This window comes from Malaclemys terrapin, chromosome 13, assembly GCF_027887155.1.
Source record: "Malaclemys terrapin pileata isolate rMalTer1 chromosome 13, rMalTer1.hap1, whole genome shotgun sequence".
Taxonomy (NCBI): Eukaryota; Metazoa; Chordata; order Testudines; family Emydidae; genus Malaclemys; species Malaclemys terrapin.
The window spans coordinates 13,784,293-13,811,079 of NC_071517.1; the positions used below are offsets into that span (position 1 = coordinate 13,784,293).

The 26,787-nt window shown below is 52.1% G+C and overlaps 1 protein-coding gene across 1 annotated transcript in view; it reads left to right on the forward strand.

Annotated features, from left to right (window-relative positions):
* Positions 1–25,423, forward strand: part of NHERF1 (NHERF family PDZ scaffold protein 1) — a 37,790-nt gene extending 12,367 nt beyond the window's left edge. The window contains exons 2-6 of the mRNA XM_054047341.1: positions 13,777–13,938; positions 16,899–17,052; positions 21,033–21,073; positions 23,405–23,503; positions 24,119–25,423. Of these exons, the coding sequence (XP_053903316.1) occupies positions 13,777–13,938; positions 16,899–17,052; positions 21,033–21,073; positions 23,405–23,503; positions 24,119–24,286 (624 nt within the window). The 3' untranslated portion in view covers positions 24,287–25,423. The remainder of the gene's footprint in view (positions 1–13,776; positions 13,939–16,898; positions 17,053–21,032; positions 21,074–23,404; positions 23,504–24,118) is intronic.
* The last annotated feature ends 1,364 nt before the right edge of the window (positions 25,424–26,787 follow it).

Here is a 26,787-nt window from a genome sequence, read left to right on the forward strand (position 1 = left end):
GGGCCTTCCTGCTTTAGCAGGCTACTCCTAGCCCTCCTCACTGGGGCAACTCTACTGGGTGTCTCTGGGTCCTCCCCGCAGGAGCCTTTCCTCAGTCTCTGCCACAGCTTCCTGAACTTCCCTATCAAGAAGGGCAGGAGGCTGCTGTAAAGTGGGGGGGAAGTCAGCTGATGCACACCCAGGTGTGGGCTCCTTAGTAATCAGGGTTGGCTGGGCCCCAGGCATCCAGCTTTCCAAGGGTAAGAGCCTGTTACAGTGGGGACCTAAAGTGAAGTGTATTGTGTGTCACTGATCTGATTTAGATTGGCACCTGGATTCCGTGATGCTGGGTTCACAGGGACGCCCTGTTCTGCAGGGAGAAAGGAGGTGTCCTTGCATGTGTCTCTTGCTGATAGTTTGACGTGCTCAGGAAGGAAGAGTCTGTGTGGGTTTCTGAGAGGGTGGGGGAGGGTTCAGCAGCTCTTCCTTTGCACCATTGTGTCAGTGGGAATTTCAGTCTTAGCAATGGGAAAGTCTTTCTGAGGGTTGAGTCTCTTCTTGCCTGTGCCCTAGAACTCCTGAGGGTGTGGGCATGGGCCCAGAGGATGAGTGCTAGAGTCCTTGCTGCCCCTTCTTTTTTTGCTGGGATTTATTGCTTAACCAGTGTCAAACCCTGAGCCTCAGCTGTGGAGGAGGAATCTGAGTTGGGAGGAAGAGCCCATCTCTTGTTTCAAAAGCAAACCGTATTTCTGAAGGAACTTGTTCTGCTTGTTTGTTCTTTGTCATGGTACGTTCTGCTCAGAGCATGGCATTGTAGTGAGATTAGTGTGCAGGGCAAGAAGCCAGAGCATCTTGCACCTTAAGGGATCTTGAAGGGGCACTGTGGGCATAGTGGGTTTCTGTCAAAGGTGTTTTCCTGCAGTGTTGTGGTAGCAGTGTCGGTCCCAGGATATTCGAGAGACAAGGTAGGTGAGGTTACATCTTTTACTGGACCAACTTTTGCTGGTGAGACAGAGAAGCTTTGGAGCTACACAGAGGAAGAGCTCTCTCTCTCGCCAGCAAAAGTTGGTTCAATAAAAGACATCGCCTCACCCTCTTTCTCTGTCAAGGCGTTTCCTGATACAGTACGTGGGCGAAGAGCCAGGTGTGGTCAACCTAGGAGACTTCGGCCCTAGTACGCATTTTGGTACGGTAGGCTCCAGGCACAAAACTGAGCACTAATGCAACACAAAGGTTGAGAATATCAACCTTGTTAGACTCTAAGCTCTTGTGGGGGTAGGGACTGTCCCTTATAGTGCCTAGCACAACGGGGGCGAGGGGAGGGGGGAATCTCAATGAGGCCTCTAGGATGCAGTGCCGTGTAGATGGTAGCTGTAGCGCTCAAGTGAGGAAATCCCCCAAATCAGGATGAATGGTCACCCTGACCTCTGCCCCTTCTAGAATGTTGCCATTTTGTTTGTTAAATGCAACACAATACAAACCTGCATGTTTCACAGAATCTGACAATGGTCACCTTGCACCTCCTATACGTTGATTGCTGTATCACAGGAACAACTGCAATACGCTCCTTGGCATACAACAAGGAACTGAAAGGCATGCACGGCATCCGGTTTAGCTGGCTGACTGGTATGAAGAAAGGGAACTTGTATGGTAAAGCTTGTTTTGCGTTTGATGGTTAAAGGGAATTTAGAGTTTGGGGGATCTGAGACTGTTTTTAGTAACACAAACCACAATCCTAGTGGTCACAAAGGTGGATCAAAGACCCTGTTTGAAGGTGACCTTTAGATAGTGGATTGTTCCTTGTGCAAAATGGGCAACAGCTTCTTTATCAAATATTTTAATGGCAAGTCAACATGTAGCAGGAATTAAGGGGAAAGGAAATTAGTCTTTGATTGTAACAGCTTAAAAAAAAAATAACCTAGAACTGTCCTCAGAGGAGGAGGATTCTAGGAACGTAGGCATTGCCATACTGGGTCAGACCACTGGTCCAGCATCCCATCTTTGACAGCCACCTGTGCCAGGTGTTTCGGAGGATGTCTAGTCTAGTCTTAGGTCCTTTATATGGTCCCCCTTCTGGTAGCATCTGAGCGCCTCCAGTGCACGGTGAGGTAAGGAAGTATTAGCTTCCATTTACAAATGGGGAACGGAGGCACAGAGAGCCTAAGGGGGAGACTTTTAAAGGTGTTTGGGTACTTAGCTCATAACTATGGGAATTGGGTGCCTAAATTCTCGTAAGAATCTGATCCTAAGTGAGTTGCCCAAGGTCACACAGGAAGTCTGGGGAGGAGCAGGGAACTAATCCTGGGTCTCCCAAGTCAGTCCCAAGCTAGTGTTCTAACTGGTCCATCCTTCCTCTCTGAGGAAGGTGTTAAAAATTTCACAATGGGTGGTGGTGGTGGAATGAGCTGCCCATAGTGGGGAGTCCCTTACCAGCTGTTGAGTAGTTGAGTAGTTGGCTTGTGCACTGCGGCATGAGGGTTTATAGTGTTAATTAAAAAAAAAAATTATATGTCACTGGATATCTTCATTATCCATATAACAAATCCAACCCCCATTCAATCCTACTAACCAATGGCAGTAAGTTGCCCAGGTTAACAAGTTGTGTGGATGGTGTCACTCCATGAAGATGCTAAGGCTATACGCTAAGATGAGAGCATGGCGACAGTGGGGATGGTGGTTAGCAGGAACCGGGAAGTAGAAGCCCCAGATGACTTTTTGCTGGGAATGTTGAAGCATGGGACTACAGGTAGAGGAAAAAGTTCTGTAAGAGAAGATAGCCCTTCATTTGTAGCTTTCCATATTACTCTCTTAGACTGTGTCATTCCAGACCATTGTCCTATATTCTGGAGAACAAGCCCCGCTCTCGAGATTAAAAGCTTGTTTGTGACTGCTGGCACTGGTCAGGTGAAGCATTATGCTCAGATACTATGGTGAAGGACACCTTCATATCTAGGTGTTGCTATTTATTACTTGTATTGCAACAGAGCCCATGAGCCGCAGTCATGGCCCAGGGCCCCACTGTGCAACGAACTGAACAAACACAGGACAAAAAGTTCAGCAACTCCATTCCATGCCTGTTGCAAATGGCGATCGGCACCTCCTTCACCAAGAGGCCTGTCCAGCTTCCTATTATGAGTACAAACAGTCTCACCCTGTCTGTGCTGAAGTAACTTTGGAGTTTAAGTCCCACTGACTTTCGGAGGAACCTTGGAGCTTATGAAGATCTTACCCGAAGTCTAGAAGAGTTTTTACATTGAGATCTGATCCACGGTGGGCAGACACCCACTCTCCCCCACACTTAAACCAAGAGAGCTGCACAGTTTAAAATCTTTGGCTAAAAGAGTGCTGAGTAGTTTTGGAGCGTCGGTCAAGGGCTGATGTACAATCAGCCTCTGGCTTGGCTCTAGATCGGACGTGGGCAAACTACCACATCCAGCCCGTGGGACCGTCCTGCCCGACCCCTGAGCTCCTAGCCGGGGAGCCTAGTCCCTGGCCCCTCCCCTGCTGTCCCCCATCTCCCGCAGCCATGTGGGCTGTGCTCTGGGCAGCATGGGGAGTGCAGCTGGCTCTGGCCAGGTCTCGCGGCTGCGAGCTGTTGCTGCTGGTAAGGGGGCGGGGAGTGGGGGGGTTGGGTAAGGGAGCGGGAGGTCCTGGGGGGCTGTCAGGGAGGAGGGGGGAGTTGGATGGGGTGGAGTTTGGGGGGGGGCAGTCAGGGGACGGGGAACAGGGAGGGTTGGGAGTGGGAGTCCTGGGGGGGCCTGTCGGGGCAGGGATGTGAATAGGGGTTGGGAGGACAGTCAGGAGACAGGGAGCAGGGAGGGCTGGATAAGGGGGTGGGATCCCGGGAGGGGGTGTTGAGGGGGCCAGGAGCAGGGAGGTTGGGTAATGGGTGAGGGTCCTGGGAGGGGGTGGTCAGGGGACAAGGAGCAGGGAGGTTGGATGGGTGGGAGGTTGTGAGGGGGGCAATCAAGGGGCAGGAAGTGGGAGGGGGCCAGGCTGTTTGGGGAGGCACAGCCTTCCCTATCCAGCCCTCCATACAGTTGCGCAATCCCAATGTGGCCCTCGGGCCAAAAAGTTTGCCCACACCTGCTCTAGATATAGCCTGCCCACAAAGGTGGATCGGGGCTAAATGAGGCCCACATCCAACTCCAACAAAGCTCCCCTCCCTTTCTAAAAGCAGCACTCCAAACTCCCTGCTCTGCCAATGCTCCCTCCTGTTCCCCAGTCCCCAGGGCAGCGCTTACCACTGTCTGATAGTAGCCCTGCCCTGGGGTATCTTGGATTTGTGGGTCCCCTCCCTATCTAGGATCTCTGGATCTTGCCTTAACCTATCCCTCCATGCCCACCTCTGGGGATCCCGGCTGAGTGTGTCCACAGGAAGTGGGGAGCCCCATGGATATGGTGGCAGGATATACATTTTGTCTCCAGAGACTGCAGCAGAAGTGCTGCGTTCTCATGGGAGTAGATTTGCACTGAGCACGGCAGATAGAGATGCGCTAAAAAAATCCAAGCGGTCGAAATGGTTTCTTGGCCACTGAGCTGCCTGAGAACAACAGGGGGTAGGCTCAGCGTTCAGAGGAGAGGGTATGGTTTAGTGTCCTTTGTGGGGGGTGTTGTCTTATCTTCCTGTCTTTGAAAAGGCCCCAGGCCCTTCAATTCTGAAGCTGAATGAAACCAGTTGGGAGGCCCGTTAGAAATGCAGCCCCTGCCGTGGCGGGGGGAGCGCAGGGAAATGACCGGTGTGAACTTGGCACTGGGGAATACATTCCATAGCCCGGGGTTGGGGGGAGGAGATGGAATGAATTTTTCAGCGGCTCATAAAGTTCTTTCCCCCCACCCCCCAGAAAAACTCTGGTCTTTAAATTCATCCCCTTCAAAGGCTCTGTTTAGCCCCGACCCCCTGCTGGGCAGGCTTGTTGTGAGGCCTGAGTTAATGAGGGATCCTGCCTTTCAGAGGATGAAATGTAATGAATATATTAATGACTTATTTATAAACCGCCCACGGGACTCGGCCGCACCAGCCATGCCTGTGCAAAGTCCTCTCCCCACGCCTCCTGGCTCCGGGCGCTCCCTGTGGTGGGAATAACCCGGCCTCCCAGCTTTGTTCGGAGTTATCGGTGGGAAGTAACTTGCTGCCTCTGCCAGCGGGGAGGAGAGTGTGTGTGTGTGTGTGTGTGTGTGTGCGCGCGCGCGCACACGGAGTGGAGCCATCTCTCTCACGCTGGCAACATGCTGGGGCAGGAGATCCGGTAAACGTGACGTCTTGCTCAAGACTCTGCTGTGATTTGTCCTCGGTAAGAGGCAAACTGAGCGCTGCTCGTGGCACTATTAGACTGGGGCCCCTGTTCTGTACCACTACCATGAAGGAACCACAGTGCATTGCCCTGCTGGTCTTATGAGCTCTGTGCCAGCTGGTGCAGCAGAGGCAGGGAGAGAGGCTTCTTTCCAGCAGTCTTGTGTGAATCCCAGGCTGGGTGCATTGGCAGCAAGAGGTCCCTTTGGTTAGACTCCTCCTGAGGCTTATTTGGTTTTGGAACTTCAGGATACCGGGAATTGGCCTCTGATGAGCAAGAGGCTGCATTTTGGAAGCAGGGGCACAACTTGTTCAGCCAGTGGGAACAAGTCTCCCAACAGCAGAAGCTCGTGAATCAATATTTTAAAAAAAAAAAAAATCAAAAACAAGAGCAGTCTAACTAGACGGAGGGAAAGGGCAGAGTCCAGAATGCAGTCCTGCAGCTTGCAATAATAAACTTTAATGCAAAGCTTAATTGCTGGTGTTGGTGGCTAGGTATCGCAGTGAGGGAACGCTGGAAGTATGATGGGTAGGTAGGTCAGGGATTTACCATCACGCCCAGGTCCAGAGGATGACAGCTGCAAGTGCTGGGAAATGGTGCTGCAATCCCCGAGCCAGCATGGGCGCCAGCGCAGTGTTTGATCATATCAGCCCTTACGGGTGGGAGAGGGGGGTGTTGTGCCAAGTCCTGTTGTCATTTGACTAAGTGCTTTTGCAGACACTAAGCCTCCTAGCGTCTAAGCTAGAGCCTGGGGTGTTGTGCAGGGTTTGCTCTACACTGTCTAGATCGCTGTCCAAATCAGATGGTCGCTGTTATGGTTACAGGGCTAGCTACATCTCTGACCCTTCTCTGGTCTTTGAAGGCATCCCCACAGATAAGGCTCAGTGGTTTTACTTGGGTGGGACCACACAATTCTCCCACTCTTAGGCTAAGCCTGTGCTATGAGCTGGTGGTCTGATTCCTGGGTTCTACAGACATACTCGTGCCCAGTCTCCTGTGAGCTGGCACGCTAAAGAAGTAGTATGAGCATGGGCAGCGGTGGCAGTACTGTGCTAGCAGCACCAAGGACATGCCCATGGGATTCAGGCAGGTTTTTGCTCAGGGCGGCTGGCATGATGCCACCACTGCCCATGCTACCGCAGCTACGTTAGCATGCTAGCTCCGGTGAGTTCACACAAGTCTGTCTATGCACACTGGGAATCATACCCCTATCTTGTAATGCAGAGGGAGCCTAAGGCCAAGTCCTGGGCTACCGGCCCCAGGCATCAACCATGCTTCCCGGCACCTGGAAATTTTCCCTTCAGGAGCTTGTGACTGGCAATAAGTGCAGTGACCCACCCAGCCGCCTTAAAGCAAAGGTATTGTTCCTTTAACCCCAGGAGTGAAGAGTATCCTTACTGAGAGAGGGTTTCAGAACAGGGTGGCTACATGCAGGTCTATCTTACCTAGTGTCTTAGACAGGCCTGTCTTAGCTCAGGTCCCTGACCTCTGGAGTCTGGGTTCGCCTTAGCTCTCTGTCCCCCTGAGCTGGAGGGACTCTTCCAATCCAGCCAAAGTTCTTTGCTTTTGGTTTCATGGACTTGTGGTCCAAACCCAGTCTGAGCTCCACTGGGTGTGAAATCAGAGCATCAGAGTGAGCAGCAGGGTGCTTCCCAGGGTACCCGGGACTGAGGCACCTTGTTACCACCTGCCCTCAGTGCAAGGAAGCCATGTGTCTACCAGTTGTAGGCCAGCGCCCTGACTTCGCTGGCCACAGACAACGCAAATCCTCCCCACTTGGCCTACACAGGCTCCGCTGTCCCTCGGCAGGTTAGCATTGGGCACGTTTCAACCTCTGCAGCCCCCTGGGGTGTCCAGCCCCTGTTGCACTGCACAGCCACAGATTCACTGCTCCCAGAGAAGCTGTTCTCCCCAGTTTACCGGTTACATCTCAGATCACCCTTCCTCTTAGCATACGGCACTTCGGTAAGTTCATAGTAAAAACCAGTAAATGTCTCTTTAACAAAGAGGAGATTCAAATGACAGCAAGTAGAAATATTGGAGACCTGTGAGTCTGTGTAACCATTGAGCTGTAGGACTGGAAGGGACCTCGAGAGGTCTTCTAGTCCAGTCCCCTACACTCACAGCAGGACTAAATAAATATATGGAGATATACCTGTCTTATAGAACTGGAAGGGACCTTGAAAGATCATCAAGTCCAGCCCCCTGCCTTCACTAGTAGGACCAAGTACTGATTTTGCCCCAGATCCCTAAGTGGCCCCCTCAAGGATTGAACTCACAACCCTAGATTTAGCAGGCCAATGCTCAAACCACTGAGCTATCCTTCCCCCCCAAGGGACTAAGTATTATCTAGATCAGTGGTTCTCGAACTTATTTGATCGGGCCCTTCTTTGTGTCTGTAGTCCTTTACGTGCCCCCACCCTCTCCCAGCAGCAGCACAGAAGTAAGGGTGGCAATGTGAAAAGTGATATTTGTCAATATCCGACTTAGTGCCCCATTACCACCCTTACTTCTGTGTGGCTGCTGCCACCCTGGGGCTGACAGCTGGAGCCCCACCACCTCCAGAAGAAGAGCCCGAGCCCAGGCTGCCTCTCGGTGGGGGAAGGAGAGCCCAAGCCCGCATGGTGGGGCTCCAGCTGTCAGCCCCACGGTAACTGGGCTCCGGCTGTCCACTTTATCCCTGCCTCCCGGGTGTGCACAGCCCTTCCGCATGAGCCCTAGCCAGCCAGGGCTAACGGAGCTCTTTAGTTTTTGTTGTTGTTGTTTAAAAGGGCAAGCACACAGCTTGCGCCTCCCTTGACACATTCCCATGCCTCCCTTGGGCTGGGAGAGCTGTTGATCTAGACCATCCCTGACAGGTGTTTATCTAACCTGCTCTTAAAAACCTCCAATGATGGAGATTCCACAACCTCCCTGTAAAATAAAATCAGAACACCCATTCTAGAACCTAGACTTATTTCACTAGATACCCTGAGGGCACGTCTTCACTACCCGCCGATCCGGCGGGTAGCAATCGATCTATTGGGGATCGACTTATCGCGTCTAGTGAAGATGCGATAAAATCGATCCCTGATCGCTCTGCCGTCGACTCCGGAAATCCACTGCGGCAAGAGGCGGAAGCAGAGTCGACAGCGGAGCGGCAGCGGTCGACTCGCTGCCGTCCTCACAGCCAGGTAAGTTGACCTAAAATATGCAACTTCAGCTGTGTGAATCTTAGGTCAACCCCCACCCGTGTAGACCTAGCCTTATAGAGCTAGGCTCATTCCAGAGACCTTTCGGTGGTTTTTCAGCCAGGCAGGCTGTGATCCCTTTTTCCTGAGGCCAGCCACACTGCCAACTTGCCTCCTCAGTGGAGGATTCGGTGTCTCTCCCTGCAACCCCAGATATATCAAAACAGTCCTTTGAGCTTTATACATAAGGTGGACACCCTCCCGCTCTGTGTTCCTTTCTGTAGATTCTGCCATCTCTTGTTGATTTTGCAATCTTGATTAGCTGGTGGCGACAACATGTGCTAATAGACTTCCATTGTGAGAGAGACAATGGCCAGAGCGAGAGATAAGCATCTACTACCCCCTGCCTACCAGAACCTGTCCCAGGCACGTCACCTCCTGGTGACCTACCTTCAATTCAATGCTGTAGTTTCCAGTATAGACACATAGCTTCATAAATATTATCCATACAAAAAGAACAGGAGTACTTGTGGCACCTTAGAGACTAACAAATTTATTTGAGCATAAGCTTTCGTCTCTAAGGTGCCACAAGTACTCCTGTTCTTTCTGCGGATACAGACTAAGACGGCTGCTACTCTGAAACCTGTAACTATCCATACACACATTCAGCAATGTTTATGCTGATTGGTGAGCTCTTGGCATAGACCTTACATTGCCACCCTTTGGTGAATTATTGTACATGTACTTGACTCGGGATCCATGAAAAGCTCTGTGCCTCCCATGCCCTCTGCCAGTTAGCACAAGAGGTTGCTGAATCACAGAGGCTCTTTCTAAGAAGTGTATATTTTGTTCCACCTCCCGCACCACGCTTCCTGGGTGCATTTCGTGACAGTGCTGCTGTTGAATTAACTCAATCTATGCACGAAGCAGACAATGGCCAGGTTAATAGTATTCACAGATTATTACGAGCAGCTCCAAATCCGTCCGCCGCCGTGCGGCATTTGGGGGCAAGTGTCAACAGGCATGTCTAGAGTCTGTTCCTCACTAAGACGGTGCTTCAGAAGCAGTTTTGATCTCCACATAAAGGCAGTGGAGGAAGGCTGTGGGGTGGGGGACACTCTAAATCTCAGGGGAGCTGGCTATTCTTTGTGTCTCCTGAGAAATGTTGTTTTACCACCTGTGTTGACTGCACCATACTTTGGCCTCTTCTCAAATTTTGCAGTCACTGAGAGTTTCCTCTAGTAGTTAGAGCAGGGACTTGGCGTTGTTGGGACACCAGCGTTCAGTTGAAGATCGCTGAGTGCTCTAGGCCAGTGGTTCCCAAACCTTAACCTGTGAACCCCTTTCACTAAAATGTCAAGTCTCGCGAACCCCTCCTAAAAATGAATATTTCCAGGGATTTTCTCTTTTACCTGAGTATAAATTATAAAATCAGTGATCTTGGAAATGTAAAATTTGTTTTTTTTATGACATGCTTATTACACACTATTTATTATTTCATTACAGTATTTTTATTACATTATGAAAACGGCAACACTTTTCCAAGATCTCACTTTCATAGCATGTATCACTTTGAATAAGCATGTTATAAAACAAGGCACCTATGTTTCATCAAGGAGTATCAGATGTGAAACAGCAGGAAGGTATTTAAGAAGCCAACTCAGAGTTCCTCCTACACAAGCATTCAGGTCTTGAGCAGTCCAGGCAAACAACGCACGTTACAACAAAGCTTAAACTTGTTCTTCATAATAATTTTAAAAACAACACTAGCTGCCTATTTCATTTTAATAACTGCAAAAAATATCCACTTCCCTATCCATTTCTCCTAAGGAGTCTTGAAGTTTAAATCTCCTCAGTATGATAGATATGCTTGCTTTGATCTGCTTAGCTCTTGGAAGTCCAGGGGCTCCAGGCTGCTGGCCCCGGGGTGCCTAGGGACAGCTCTGTCTGCCATTAGGGATTTTTTCCCCCGAGAACCCCTTGTAACATTTCTCAAACCCCCAGGGGTTCACAAACCCCAGTTTGGGAACCACTGCTGTAGGCAAGCCCCCAGCTGTCTGCCTTTTTTACCATCTGTAATGTGGCACCTACATTACCCTGATGTTAAGTGCGACTAATGTGCTCTGAGATCCTTCAGGGAAAGCTGTTCCTTAACTGATTGTTCTGTTCTTGCTGAACTGCTGGTGGGTAGTTTCAGGACAGGTAATTGTTCTGTCTGGTTTGAGGGCCAATGAAGCTTGATAGTCACTTCATCCTCCACCTCCTCTCCACCCTTGTCTCTTTCAGAACTTTACTGTAAATATAATGCTGGTTTCAATAAACACAGACTTGGCTGTGACCCGCATACCCACCAAGCTGGGCCACTAAATTCTGTTGTATCCAGCAGCGTGGCTATTGGCATGCAATAGAAAGGGAGTGGAGGACACTGGAGGGAGGGGTGGAGGGGAGGTTGAGCTTGGAGTGACACCGGAAACTGATGTTTCTCCTTTAGCAGAGGTCTGACTGCACATGAGGAATCTTAATTCCAGAGATGGGCTTGCTTCAGCTCTTCAGAGTGTCTGGCAGATGGATCTCTTCTGGGCCACTGATGTTGTGGGGCTATTCAGACTTTTGCCTGGTTTTAATAACTCTCAGGGGAAGGGGGTGCAAGCCAAGAGCTGGAAGTACCCTGTGGTACTTGTGTAGCACCATCACTGTGTCTGAGCACCTCCCACGTATTGAAAAGAGAAATAATTTTAACCTCTTGCTTCCCAGCAGATGGAGAAATAGCTTGACTAGGCAGTAGAGTACCTTGTTGTTTGTGTGTGTGTGTGTAAAGAGCTTGCTGAGGGAAACCCAAGTCAGGGTTTGAGTTTTGCCATTTGTTCTGAAAGGGGTGGTTCCACAGTTCTGGTGGAAGGTAGCTACTGCAGGAGATCATGGCCATAGAGCGGGTGATGCACTCGCTCTCAGGGAGCAAGGGCTGATTCCATGAAGGGCTTTGGAGATGAGGCTAATGGTGATGTGTTCGTGGTGACCTGTGGGCTGAGCAGACAGGCTGCTGCTCTGTGTCCTAGGAGTTTTTCAGGGTGCGGTTTCTAGGCGTGAGTTAGTAATTAAATCTGGCTGTTCCATGGGTGGCTGTCTCTAGCCAGTTCTGCTTGATGGGCTGGGATGCAAGCTCCTGGCTAGATGGGCTGAAGTGGGTGTCTTGCTGTCCTGGCTACTTGGGCATCATCGAATAGCATTGAGTCCACACTGTGGGCTGAATTATCCAGAGCATCTGCCTGTCGATTGGACGTCGTTCGAGACAAGCTGAGAATGTCTCTGCAGCTAGAAGTAAAGCCAGAGAATCCATCTGCCCTGTCAGGCATTGAGCCAGAAGCCCTTGTTATTTTAGATGCTAAAACCCCATTCTCCCGGGAAACTAAATATGTTTCCTGGTGAAGTCGCACCTGACTGACTCGGAGGCCCCACGAGGAGGGAAATGGGCTCCAATGCTCCTGCAGGAATCGCAGCAAGCTTGTGAGGCCAGCTGCTCTGTGCTCGCTGCCAGTGCAGGTGCAGAAGCTGCTGTGTGCCTCTCGGTGAAGGGAAGGTTTCTGAGTAACGCCTCTTAGTGCCACGGTGCAGCCCGCGGGGTTTCAGCCCTTCGGAGATATCCCGGGGTGAGGAGCAGGGGGGAAGGCAGGCTCTGCTTCTCAAAGTAAGCATCTGGCATTGAGAGAAGGGCCAAAAACTGATCCAAGAGGGTCTGAGTTGCTGGGGTGGTGGGAAGTTGCCCTGCTGACACTGCTCCCTTGTTATCTGATTTGATGGTGGAGGAAGGGTTCAGGACAATGGAGCGTTTAAGGTGGGAATCGGTAGAAACGGCACCTGAGAGGCCCTGATATGCCTCTCTGCGGGAGAAGCTGTCCAGGGAGATGAGTCCACAACTTGTATCTGTGTGTAGTCTGACACAGCGCAGTCTGTTCCCCTTTACAGCTCATTCGGATACTCTCAACACCTCCTGAGTCCTGGAAAGAAATCCGCTAAAGGGGGATTGTGCTTGTATGAAAGAGAGGGCGCGTGTGTGAACAGGGAGGGTCTGTCCTCTAAGCTCAGGCATTGGAAGGGGCTCCTGGGTACAGAACACTTTGATGTAGTCTCTGGCCTGACCTTGCTGTGTGCTCGCCTGCCTGGCCATTTGAACAGCAGCGCAGAGCTAGGGTCTGAGTCCGTTTGGGCAGCACTGGGAGTGCTTGAATCCCTCTCTAAAGGAATCCCCGTGCTCTGTAATCTGTTTGGCTTCAGTAACTGCAGCCGCCTGCCTTTCAAGGCCAGGTGGGCATGTCGGTTCCTCCACCCTCATGTGCTAATTGCTTCTAAAGCAAGGTTGGGTCCAGCAATTGGAGGTGAACAGACGGGTAATGAAACGTGAGTGCTGTCGTCCATCTGTGGGACAGGCCAGGGAAGGGAGGGCGCCCCCCCTGGGAGAGGAAAGGGTGTTCATATAATACACCCTGCACTTCGTGTCTTCAAAGCACTTTATGAACGCTTAATAGAAATTAGTACTCAACTCCTCTGTGATGCAGCTAACTCCTGGGTCCGTTTTACAGACTAGGAATATGTTTACACTGCAAGGGAAGCCCAGGTGTAGTAGAACTCAAGTTAGCAGACCCTGGGTTTTTTAACCTAGGACTTGATCGTCTACACGCATTTGTAACACCTGTTGTTGAACCCTGGGTCCTAGCCTGGGGTTCCAGCATCTACACTGTATGGGCCCGAGTCCAACCACCCGTATCCCAGACTTCCTTGCACCCTCCTAAAATGTGGCCTCTTTATCCCCTAGTTGATGGTGCAGTGTGGGAAAATTTGACTGTCTGGGAGACAAAAGAAGTCAGCCCGTGGGATTATGGAATGCTTTTGGTGGACTCCCAGAGCACGAGTCAGTGGGGCTGTGTCTACATTGCAAAGCAATAGGGCTTGAACCCTGGGTCCCGCTTTGACTCAGGCTCAGAACCTCCAACCCCATGGGGTCCTATGACCTTGGGTCTAAGTCCTGAGCTAGGGCAATTTGTGTGTAGACGGCAGGGGGATTAGGCTTGAGCCAGAGTTCAAACCCTGGGCTTACATCGCAGTGTAGACGTACTGTAGGAGCTGGAGACACAAAGGCTGACTTTCCAGTGCTGTGTACCTAGTTGATGGCAGGCAGAGCTAAGACTGGAATGCAGAGCTGTTGGCTCCCAGTCCTGTGAGATCATATTGCTTCCGGACGGGTGCCGAATCCGGCCTGGGCTGAGTCTCTGATCTTGGGCTGGAGGCAGGGTAAGTGACTACTAACCACCGCTTTCATGTGCGTTCCTTCCCGGCAGAAAGAGCTGCGGCCTCGTCTCTGTCCGATGAAGAAGGGCCCTAACGGCTACGGATTCAACCTCCACAGTGACAAAACCAAGCCGGGGCAGTACGTCCGGGCCGTGGACCCAGACTCGCCGGCTGAATCCTCAGGGCTACGTCCGCAAGACCGCATCATTGAGGTACGTTCAGGAGGCAGGGGCAGTGCAGCTAGGGGAGGAGGAGAGAATGAGTGGTGAAGCATGGGAACGACTGACGAGGTCGCAGAGGGCAGTGCGTGGGAGGGGCCTCCGTTGGATGCCGGGGGGATGGAGATCGGCAACGTCCTGAAGATGCTGCATTCCACATCTTGCACCCACGAGCGTAGTCATCTGAACTGGGCCCAGACTCCTCCTCTGGGGTTAGTAACGTGGGAAGCTTGTCCTATTCCTGTGCAAAGTAAGGAAAACTCAAGTCTTGCAGCCCATTCGCTTGGGGCCTGTTTTTATCCATCAAGAAATGAGTCGTTAGAATCAGCCTCTGCAGTGTGACTTTGTCTATGACTTGAGTCCTGACGCTGGCCCAGTCATCTTATAGTCACAACCAAAGTCTGTGGGACGGTCCCACCCACCCACCTCTCCCTCACGTGTTGTCCATGGCCAGGACATTAACAGGAATCCCTTCGCTGCTGTCTGTCTGACAGCTCTGCTTTCTAGGGCATGGTACACTGAGCATGTACAGGCCCTGATACGTGTGCCAGGAGATGGCCGAGGCGATTTCCTGGCCTCTTTAGTTAGTGTGTAGGAGCCCGTGTGGCAGCTGTCCCCCAGCCTGTGTGTACACAATGCCTCCTGCTCTTGCCGCAGGTCTGTTGCCCAACCTGTGTGCATATGCTGCCCTGCGCTCCTGGCAGCTTGGCTGTGTAGTCCTGCACTAATCACTTAGAGAAAATCTGATTTTAATGAGGTTTTGCTGGCCGCTCTGCTAATCCCCGAAAGGCTAGCTCTGGGGACCTGCAGGGGCTCGAGGGTGGCGGAGCTCTGGCTGCCATCCGTGCCCGGACAACCAATAACAAGCCCTTTTCCAGGCTACCCCACCTTCCTAGTACCGGATGTGCCATTGGGAAAACCCTCCACAGAGCTCTCCAAAGACTTCCTGCCCTGGTCTCTAAGCCACTTCCCCTGTCTTCAGGCCATTCCCGGGTGAAAGTCTCTGCAGCACTGTTCTGACTCAGCCTGCTGGAATCTCACCAGGGCGTTGATGGGACAGTCACCACCACGTCACTCCAGCCTTTCCGCCTCCCCCAGCATGACTTAACCTGCCAGCCGCTCGCTTGGAGCACAGGTTAAATGTTCATGGTGGGACATGCTGCCCTTGAGTCAGCTGTGAAGCTGTATCAGTTCGTTCCATTAAAAAGCCGTTGTCTCCAGCTGGTCAAATCCTTTTGTTCTATCTTAGCATCCCAAGTCCTCGTGCTCCCTGTACAAGGAGGGGCTGTGAGATGGTGAGTTACGGGTTAGCCTTGCTCCCCACAGTCAAGTGTGCACTGCTGTAGAGTAGTGGGGTGTGGGGGGGAGGAGAGAAGTGTGGATTTCGTGTGAACATCTTCTGGGCTTGGGAAGCAGCATGTGGGCTGAGCCCCTAGTCTGAAGTTCCCGAATGCAGTGTAAGGCCAATAGGAAGGGACTAGATCAGGTTTTTGAGGTATGCTAGTGACCACGACCTCTTGGTCCAGAGACCCCTCTTTCCTTCCTGGGGTTTCCATCTCCGTCTAAAAGCACTGTAGTGTCTCATAGTGATTTAGTTGGAGTTGGTCCTGCTTTGAGCAGGGGGTTGGACTAGTTGATCTCCTGAGGTCTCTTCCAACCCTCATCTTCTATGATTCCTGACTAGAGCCTGGTCTACACTAGAAACTTTTGCTGGTATAACAGTGTTGGTTAGAGGTGTGATTTATGTACGTATGTGACATTTCTGTACCAGCAAAAGCCCTAGTATAGATGCAGCTATACTCGTATCAAAGTGCTTTTGCTGGGATGGGTTATTTTGCTCACCAAACTGATACAAGCTACAGTGTCAAAAAAGCACACTCTGGCTGGTATCAGCTATGTCTACACAAGGTGGGTTTGATGGAATAGCTTCTTGGCAAACTTTTTCTAGTGTGGACGTAGCCTCGGTTGCTTTTCCGCTGCAGGCATTCTTCCGTGTCCCTAAGTTATAATACAGAGGAATGGGACTTATGAAAAGCCTCTGTTCGCAGAGAGTCTGGACTCTCGCTCCTGCCATCAGCTGCAGATCTGATCAACTGCAGCCACAGCACAGCTGTGTAGGAAGGCGCACGGGTCAGCTGAGTTAATGTAGTCAATGTCCTATTCAGAAATGAGGCGCGCAGCTCAGAGCTGGTAATGCTGAGGAGCGATCCAGTGGTTGCTTAGGTCAGGCTCAGAGAGACGTGTGCAAAACAGGAAACGTTCGTAAGAGAGAGTCTGAAATGTGACTAAGTTGCAAGACTACAGAGCCCCGATCTTTGTGTCAGACTCCAGATCTGACCTCTGTGGCACAGCCAGCTCTTCCTCCAGACCCGCTCTTCTTCCTGGGCAGGTTTTGGCAAAGGTGTCATTGGAACCCATTCCTCCTCCATCATTGCTACATGCACTTGTAACTTGGGCTGAATGCTCAGGGCTTCCGCACCTCCCATAGGGCCAGCCAGAATATTTTTGCGGTGACTTGTCTGAGGGCCTGGATCCCAGGCGTGGCAGTCAGATAAGAGAGTTGGTCACAGAGTCTTTCTGAAGTGTAGGATTTGGGTGGAACAGGCCAACGGGAGCTGAGAGAGGAATGTCACAACACGGGTGAAGCATCTGTTCCTCTTGTCACGTGGGGACTGTCACCTGTCCAGGCTAGGGATCCAGCTGTTCCGAGCTGCTGGACAACAAGAGTCTGACGTAGGCAAGAGTGATGCTTGGGGGCGGGGGGTGCTCACAATGTACAGCCCTGCAGTAGCCTGCCTGTTCCCGTACCAGCCCGGTAGCAACTGAATGGGATAATAGTCAGCATGTGACTGGTATCAGCATTTCTGTCTAACCCGCAGCCAGCCTTGTAATTCAGTACAAATCTCCTTCTTTCACGGTCTTTCCTCTAACTCTGCCCATTTCCCTTCCGGCAGGTGAACGGACAGTGCATGGAAGGGAAGCAGCACTCGGACGTGGTGACGGCTATCAAAGCTGGGGGAGATGAGACCAAGCTGCTGGTGGTGGATAGCTTAACAGATGAGTTCTTCAAGAAGTGCAAAGTCATTCCCTCGGAGGAGCACTTGACAGGTGACAGGGTAGCAGCTGCGGTGCTGGGGCTTGCGTGTGGTGCTGGGGAGGGGTGGGTTTTACCTAGACAAGGCCACAAGGTTCTCTGCAAACAGATGGCTTAAGGCGGGAGATGGAGGCTGGGAACAGAAGGCTTCCTGCTTATGGGTGGTTTCATTTCCTGTCCAAAATGAGAGAGGGTAGAGATCTGTCCTGGTGAGGTGTGACCTCTGTAGCCTCTCCACGCAGCCCTTGGTGCTGACTGCTTGTGGCCTCTCTTCCTAATCCACAGCACGTAGTTAGTTTCCAAGGTGCGCTCTGGTTCACCAGCTCCGTGGGAAGCTGGGAAGAAAAGTCGCCAAGACTTAACCCCGAAGGGACGTGACGTGGCTTGCACTGGTGTCATACAGCCTTTCTGCCTGCAAAGCTGGAAACTACCTGGCAAGCCAAAGGCCTTGCTGGCTTCCTTGGCATCTTGTATGCCAGTGGGGAATGATCTGGCACTGTCGGCCTGGTTCCCCTGCACTCGGTCACCCCACTCCCTGATTGTGTGGGCGTCTGTCCGGGGTTGTGTGAATTTTATAGCTGAAATGGTTAAACTTTGACAGGGTTTATGAGAGGAGGGGCCCAATTTCTTTCTCGCGCTCTCTCTCTCTCTCTCTCTCTCCCGGATCAGAGAGCAGGCCATGTCAAGAGCATGACTGGCCACTCTAGCTCCTGGTCCACGCCCTCCCATTATCCCAGAGACCAGTGGAACACACTCCCCTCCGAAGCTTTACACTGGACTTGGTGCTTCAGTAACTGTATCAAAAAAATGTAATTCTACCACTGGGGAGGTTTAAGTGCAAAAGCTTGAGGGCCCAGCTGTTCCTGCCACAAGCCACCTCTTCTAGAACATGTGAGGGTCTTGGCTTGAACCCCCTGACTGCATGAGAGCTAGGGAGTCTGCAAGGAGGGCCTCAGCATCTGGCAAGACTAATAACCACCAAACAAAATAGCAGCCCAGTGTTAATTGGGCCCTGGTGACCAACCTAAAGAGCTTTCTATTGGGCCTAAAGAATTCTTGTTTCAATAGTTGGATTTCCTCTAGCAGCACGGAACTCTAGGATGCCAAACAAGAGTGGAAGCTGGCCAGACTGTGTGAGAGGCAGGAGGGACTAACACTGCAGCAATTCCAACGGCTGGAGTAGGCCCGGGTTAGGCAATTCTGTGTCCCCCTCGGTCTGCCAGCAACTGCCAGGGGAGAGCTGGGTTTTGCTGGGTGCTAGATGCTTGTTTAAGGGCGGGAAATGCTTGCTGAGGATCTGAGCTCACGTTCTGGAGAACTAGGTTCTTTTCCACTCCTGACCCAGGATTTGTGTGTGTGGAGGGGGGTGAGGGAGGGTCTGCAGCAGAAAATCCAGCACTTCACCACCAGACTCTGAAGATCTGGGTCCAGTGTGGCTCAAAAGCCCCTAAGCAAACAAGCGATTCTGGTTTTTTTTGTTTAGCTTGAAACATGCCCCTGGTATATTTACTCTCTAAATCCAAACCCGGCCCCCGAGGAAGGATAAATCTTGCTTAGTAGCAGAGAAGAACTGCATGGCCGCCTGGGCCAGCGGCGCTAAGGGGTTCACAACAGTGGAATCCAGTGCTTGGCTCTGAGGGAAAAGGTCAGTTTGCCGAGCAGACGTTGACATGAGTCTAATAAGCCAGCCGGAAACCTCAGGAGCTAGATACAGGTGTCTGCCATTTATATCTCTGAGCCTCCACCACCGCCTGTGGGCTGGTCTCACTTCAAGCCCTTCTTCTGCTGGAGAGGAGGAAATGAATGGCACCTCCTAGGTCACACTTGCTGTGACTTTTTATGTGCTTCCTGGTGGGGGGGCAGGAAGCTCTCTAGAATCTCTTAATTAATCCTGTTAACCTCCTTCTTCCCCACCAAAATAGCCCGGCCCTGCGGGTGAGTCCGTACCGAGATGTTCTAAGTGGCCCCTCAGAATAGCATCACCCGGGACAGATGCTCAGCTTGGGTTCCCTGCCTTGCCTGGGGCCCCTTGAGATTCTTCCTGGGGCTGATCTAAGGGAGCTTAGGAGAGTGGTGCTTTCTATGGCATAGGATCTCTTTAAAGCGGGGGGTGGGCTGGGCAAGGTTGGCCCCTCCTCCACTCTCCTTGCCTCTGTCCTGGTGTCTGGCTGCAGGCGGTTATCTCTTATCTTCTTTTGCTCCAGGAGTTTCCCATGAGCTTCCCTGCCACCTGAGTTCTTCGTGCAAGAACACTTTGACAGGGCCTGCTGTCCAGTGGCTTGAGCCGGGGCCAGGGCTGCTGGGTTCTGTTCCTGGGTCTGCCACTGTCTTGTTGCATGGCCTTGGGAAAGTCACTTTACCTCGGCACCTTAGCTTATCCACCAGTGAAGTGGGTCTCGGAAGGGGTGTTGGGAAGTGCTGAGATGGAAGATGCCTCTAGGGGCACACATCCGGGTCTACATCAGCAGCCACCTCCTTGGGTTCATTGCACTGGTCACTTGTTCCCAGTAACATAGACGCGGGACGTAACCCTGCAGTGGAGGCTCTGGCTGTAGGGGACTGCGAGGATGTGGTTTCCCCACCACAGCCCCTGTTCTCAGTGTTTCTGCAGCTGAGCACTGGGCTAAACCATGGTTTAGTGTGTGTTTGAGACAGTTGGTTTTAACCCTCTGCGCACGCACCCGGGCTAAGAGACGAGTCCTTGTCTTCGCTGCACAAAGGGCATTTGGGCCGGGAGGTCGCAACAAGATAACTGACCCGCGGCGGTTATCCTGCCACAAAATCCTAGTGCAGACAAGTCCTTGCCATGAGGTCGTCAGGTGAGGTCAATGCTCTACTCCCTGCCTGTGGTTCACCTCCCCTCGCTGCATCGCAGTGAAAACTACAGAGCCTCGTCTCCAGTAGGGTTTCCCAGCGTTTGTTATCCTGCGGTAAAAACGCTCCTTTTTCGGCGGGGAAGACACAGCCGGTCCGGGTGCAGTGGCAGATAGAGGGGCTGGATCTTCTCAATGGCAAATGGCAGCTTTGTCCATGGCTGGAGAGGGGGGAGGGGGAGCCAGCAGTCCTGTGGATGTTGGCTCCTTGGTTGCCTAGCAATCTGGCTTTGGGGGCTTTCTCGCTGTTTTTCTCTCTGGGAAACTGAACTTCCCATAGTAAAGGGGAGAGGAGACACCGCGGGAGGCGGGAGCCAGCCTATTTACTCCAGGCAGAAAGATCTGAGTGCCCAGCGGGAGGAATGAAAGGTCTGCCCTGCGCCCACTGGGGGTGAATGCAATAATAATGGGGTTCTGCTTTAAGCAGTGGCTGGTGCTTTAAGATTCTGGGGTGTCTTCAGAGGTACTTTTTTGTCTAGCTTCCTCCTGGTCTGTGGCAGTTCTGTAGAACCGTTTCCAGCTTCACTTGAGGGGGTGAATTTGCTCCCATCCCGTAGTGGCAAATGTCACTAAATTTGAGAGCTGGGAATCTTTGGCTGCCATTAAGAGTAAATACGAGCTGGTTTTCCTCCCCATGCCCTGCCCCCCAGGACTAACCTCTGATCACAAAAGGATCTGCTCTCTCATGCCAGCAGTAAGGAAGTGAACGGCCATTGGATCTTTCTGGGTAACTGGGAGTGGCACGCTGGGCAGCTGCTGATCTGGCACAGGGAGGCTGCAGAGTGGCATTCCCTTTCTCTGCCTTTTGGATCCCTCCTCCACTCCAAAGGGGTAATTTTATGGGGCGTGATGTGGGTCTGACTTGACTCTGCTAGTACAAAGGCAGTCTCAGCGAAAGCATTGTCTGCAGGATGGCACAGCCTGCCTTACCCCTAGCGCTGTGCCTTTGGGGTGCAGTGCATGGGCAGAGCTGGGAGGCTGTTGGATAAGCAGCCCCGCATCTACAATGATGCCCGGATCCCAGTGCCTGGATGTAAGAACAAATAAAGGCAGTGGGTGCTGGTTAAGTGAGAGGATTTTGCCGGCTCTCTGTAACTGCATGTCTGTGTCTTATCCCCCAGGTCCCTTGCCAGAGCCAGTTGCCAACGGCGAAGTAGAGAAGGTAAAGATCCTGCCAAGTCTCAACTTTTATAGATGGCATCGAAATGCCACGTTTGCTGCCTGCCGTGCTGTCACTGCAGCATGCACGCCCCCTCCTCCCTGTCGCTTTGCCCCACCCCGAAGCTGAGTGGCTCTTGGAGTCTGTCACGTTCCCAGCTTCTGTTCCAGGGCAGCGCTGACCTTTGCAAAGGAAGGGAGAACTTCACTGTCTGCCACCGAACACATTAAGACGGGCCCATCTCTGCCTGGCTCCACCCCTTCCCAGGGAAGAGAATGGCCCTTTCTTTAGGAAGGGGCCGGACTCCAAAGGCCTCGTTACTTCCAGTCTGGTTTGGAAAAACAAAACCTCATTAATCGTGGTGCAGAAAGGAAGGCGTCGGCTCGTTAGAGCCTGCTGGGAAATCGTAATATACATCAGGAAAAGGAGGGAGGGGAGACAAGACAGGCTGCTGTTTCAGACTAGGGCACAATGCCGTGGGTGAGAAATAGGCAAATCTTGCCAATGGGATCGCTCCATCGGGCTTACTGACTAACTGGTGGTGCCAGTGGGTGGAGACAGCCTGGATATTGGAGAGGGGCCAGGGATCAAGGACGGATTCCTCCACCTGGGTCCTTATCCAAGTCTAGATGAGCTGTTTCATGTAGGTGTAGAAGCTGGGGCGGGAAGGACTGAACATACGAGTCCCACAGCTGTTATGATGGGAACATCGGCACTGTTGCCGAGTTGGGCCTGGGCGATAGGGGGACTGTAGCTTTTCTCCCTCCCCCAGCTGCCCAATGGCTGCATCTGTGGCTTGACAACCTTACTGGGCTCTCCTCTGGTGCACTCCCTGCCCTAAAGAACCTCCAGGTGTTCTCTGCACCCACACTCACCTGAGCCATGTTTGCCTGGGGCCTGGCCTACACACCATGTGTGGACCTGTTCATTTCAGTTAGGACTGGGACTTTCCTACCGACGTGGCTCTAGCAGCATAACTCTGAGTGTGGACACGGTTCTACTAGGATAAAAGTGCAGAATGGGCAGGAACAAGCTAGAACTACGAAAGCCCAGTAGAACTGTGTCCACACTGGGGGGCTGTGCAGTTTTGAAGAAGAGTGTGTAGGAGTAGCTCTCCAGTGCAGAGAATGGATCGTGTACCCTTGGGGCACTAAGTAACAATGCTTAGACCCTAGCCCTGGAGCTGCGATGTGGCCGGTCGCTCTGGACGGCAGGAGAAGGGAAGGGGTCTCCACGTGCCCTCTCTCCCCCCCCGGCCTGTCCAACGCTAAGGCCAGAGCTTGATGCAGCACAGCTGCTGTGTTTAATCCTGCCCAGCCCCGAACAGGAAGCACTGAAGCCTGTCCAGGAGATGCTTATTAATCTGCAGCCTGTCAGCAGCTTATGTGCTTGGAAGAAGGATTTCCCAGACCCCCCACTTACTGGTCCCGCCGAGGGAGGAGCTAATTGGCATCAACGTCACTCCTCTCTGCGGGGGGTCGCACGGACCTTCTGGACATATAAGAGATGTGGTTTGCATCTCCTTCCCCTCCCCAGGAAAGCGCTTCGTTCCCTGCAGTCCGTGGTGGGGCCCTGAGCCTTCCTGGAGAGGATCTTGCTTTTAGTGAGATTCCAGTCCGTGCTGGCAGGCGGGCGGTGTTAAGGGGAGTTCTGGCATTTGGGCTAATCCTGCCTTGGGGTTTCAATCTGCCTTCCCTTCTGGCTCCTGCTAAATGGAGCTGAGCAGCTGTTAGCCCTCCTGATCCCCTGAGGAATGCAAAGCCGGGGGGGAGGGAGGGAGTACAAGTTCTGGAAGTAGGGCTCCTCGGCCATCGAAATCTCTAGGGCCCTGACCTCTCATGCAGGGCAAGTGCCTCAACTTCTTAGAAAAGCAGGAGAGTTGCAGAATCTGCAGGTGAGATTTGGGGCTCTGCATTAAAAATTACCAACTCGTCTGCCTCTGCACTGCCCGTTACACCCACCTTGGGTGCCCCTGCCCTCTCAGATCCACCCATGGCCCTGCCTGTGTGAGGCACCCCCAGCACAGGGGTACTTCTGAATCTACTGGCCATTGACTGGTTCACAGCAGTTGTTCTTGTCCTGGATAAGGTCAATCTCTAGATGTTTTTCGTGCACAGGCTGTTTCAAGAGGGTAGCATTTGGAACTGGCCCTGTCATCTGCTGGCAGGCATTACGAAACCTTCCTCTCAATGTGACTTCAGTGTGAGTTTCCCTCTCCTATAGGGGAGCCACTGCACAGAGGGGAGAGGTGGTAGGAATGGCTGGGGAAAAGGCCTGCCCCTCTGGCTGGGGGAGGTGGCAGCTCAAGGTCTCACTTGGTTTCGTTTCTTTCAGGAGGACAGTAGAGAGGAGCGGCCAGAGTCCGTGTCTGAAAGTCCATCAAGCCCCGAGCCAATGGCGGTGTCCCCCTCTTTCAAAGAGACCTACAACGAGGTATGGGCAGCTGCCTGCTCGGCAGGGCTTTGGGTTGCACCTGGGGGACAACTGGCTGATTTGAAGCAGAAGTGAGGAGGGGGGTAGGATTTACCTCCTTGGCTGGCAGGGAGGGAGGAAGTTGGGGAGCAAGCCCCTTCCTGGTGCATGGGAAGAGACCTTTGCCTTGGAGACTCATCACTTCTCCTTGATGGAACAGCAGGGACCCTGGTGTGTAGCAATGGGCTCATCCCCTTCTCTGGCCAGGCCTGGCAAAGCATCACCTATGCCAGAGAACAGTCTTGCACAGAAGGCTGTCTCTCTTTTTAGACTCTTAAATAAAAGTGGGCTGATTTCCAAAGGGGCTGAGTGCAGGCCGCTCCCCTTGAAACCAGGAGAGCGGCACGTACCCAGCACCTCTCTAGATCAGGGGCTCCTCCCTAGACACCGGGGGCCATTCAGAAGGTAATTGTAGGTAATCCGGTGTGCAAACGGTGGCTTAATGAAATAGCTTGGGCTTGAGGCAAGGGGAGAAGACCCAGGATAGTGAGGGATAGAGGCAGACCATCTGCTCGAGTGGGTGAGATCAGGGTGAAATGCTCGAACGCTCATTGTGCCTGTCGCTCACCTTTGCAGTCTGACTCGCAAGAGAAGGAGGAGAAGCGAAACTCCATGCCCGATCCACTCCTGGACCTCAACGTTCCCCTGGCTGTGGCCAAGGAGCGCGCGCACCAGAAACGCACCAGCAAGAGGGCGCCGCAGATGGACTGGAGCAAGAAAAACGAACTGTTCAGCAATCTCTGAAAAACCCCCCGGCAGAGGAGAGGAGAAGTAGCAAACTCTCCAGCGTCTGGCCCAAATCTCCACCAGCATCTCGCTTTCTTCCCAGTCTCCAGTTTCGCTAGGGAGCGGAATCCTTTCCCCTACACTTGGATTGCACAATTTGGTTTTCTCTATTGTAATCTAATCTAAAGGGAAAAAAAGCACAATGGCTCCTTTTGTGAGTTTCCAGAGCAGTGTTAACATTCAGAGAACGACAAGATGTTTTTGTGCATCTCAATAGCTTAGGGTTCATGCGTGGTAAGGAGTTGGACCATTCCACGGGCCCAAATCAAACCCCTATGTGTTGGCAGTGGGCACTGTGGGACACCTTTCATTCTCTCACTGGCTTTTTACTGAAAGCTTAAATCCATGTAAATGCAGGGAAGACATTCAGCAGTGACGTGGGATTTTGAGTGCCTGACTTGAGACCCCTTAAAGAGGCCTGATTTGATGCTCGGCTCTTAAAGGAGCTTGGATATATTTTCAGGTGTCTCCAGCTGAGCACCCAAAATCAGTAGACATATCTGAATATCTCAGCCTTAGGCTTCAGTGTATTTTAAGCTTCAGTTTGGCCAAGAACCAAACAACATTCCTTCCAAGAGTTACTATTTGTTTAGGGTGGGGTTTTTTTTGTTGTTTTTATCTCTGACCTGGGGCTTCCATCTACAATGATCCACCCCCATCAAATCCCCTGTTTTGAAGGTACCCAGAGGGCACTGCAGTTGAATCAGTTTAACCGAGCACTTGTGTGAATGCCATGAAACCAGTGTCCTGTACACGCCTCACTGAACCATTTGTCCCAGGCCAACTGGAAGCGAACTTTCAGAGGATCTAGCTCCCTAGGGCAGCTGAGGCCTGAGACCAGAAGGGTTTCCCTTGCCATGTTATACCCCTGGGGTTTGTTCCTGCAGGGGAGGGCTGTTTGGACCAAGCACAATGACCAATAACTGCAAGCAGGAATCTCCTTCGATGTCTGGCCGAACCGATCAGGGTTTTGAATACTGAAATGTGTAATGTAAAGATTTTTAAATAGACTCTGTCCATTCTCTGAAATGAGATGTTTCCAATCACACTGATTTTTAGGGGGGGGGGGCAGGGAAAAAAGATTTATTCTGTGGCGATTTTTTTCCCTGTGGATGTTTTATTTCCGTGATTGCGATCGAGGTATTATTGTACTGTCAAGCTCAAGAGAAATGCTCTTTACCGGGGAAAAAAATTCCTCCTGACTTTGTGTGTTCATTGGATGGCTAAATCCTTCTAAAGCTGTCCGCCTGGGGGCTCTGAGCAATCCCCTGATTTAGCACCTCGGCTGCACTGTGGAGAGAGACGTGATCGGGTAACTGCCAATGGCTGCTTACAGGGAACGTGTTTCAGCCCCTCCACCTAGCAGCCTTTGTCCAGGAACAACCCTCTGTGAACTGCCCTAACATGCTGCCCCGCTGCGCTAGTGCATTGTGGGAAAAATCTGGGCCGCGCTCCTGTGCTGGCTCAGCTAGTGGTGCAATGCATTTTGGGATAGCCTCCTGCCTGGAGGCGGGACTGGCTTGGCAGGAACAGGTGGGCAGGCCTTCTCTCGCAACTGAAGGGGCAGTATTAAAAACTCTGCCACAGCCTGGCTCCTGAATGTGTACTCACCCATGTTAAGTGGGAGCAGCATATATATATCAATCATATACGAGCTCATAACAATGCTGTAGTGTAGATGGGACCCTGGGGCAGGGGGAATTGCAAGTCAGGAAATGTCTGCTAGTGCGGTTTGCGTGGTGCTCCCGGTGCAGTGGTCCTGCTTGGGGTAGGGATAAAGGCCAGCAGCCCTACCCTGCCCCTTATTTTCAGAGTAAGAATAATTGCCGCTGGTGTGGCTCCGTTTAAGCCCCTCCCTCCGTCAGAGCATGGGAAATTCCAAGCCTGTTGAAACTGGTGGTTTAAAGGTTTCCGGTGCATTTGGATGGTGGCACTTTGCAATGTAGTGATGCATTCTGGGCCGACTGGCTTGCTTCTGGAACCTAGCGAGGGGCGGGGAGGGAGAAGAGAGGGATCGGCTGGACCCTCTGGGTTAATGTCTCTGGATTATTAAAATGCTTTAATCCTGCTGCTCAGGGGGGTGGGGTGGGAGGAGGTGCCCATGAGACTGCTGTGAGTACCAGCTGTAATCAGCTAGGGCTGTTGCTAGAAAGGATTCCCAGGGTAGGGTCACAGCAAGCCTGAGGGACTGTCTTATCTCCGTGTTTACTGACCTGATTCGAGGGCAGCGGCAGCCCCTAAACTCTCTGCGAAAATAAACCAGCTGCTCTGCAGTCCATCACCATTTCACAAGACCGTGCACATTCCAAAACAATCCCAAGTGGCCCAGGCCGGTGAATATCAAAGCCTCTCTCAAATGGCAGAGGGGAAGGGGTTAACAGATGAACACAGGACTGCTCCTGGGTTGGGGTGGGGTGAGGTTGGAGCAGGCGGTCACAGATTTCCCTCTCCTCTGGTAA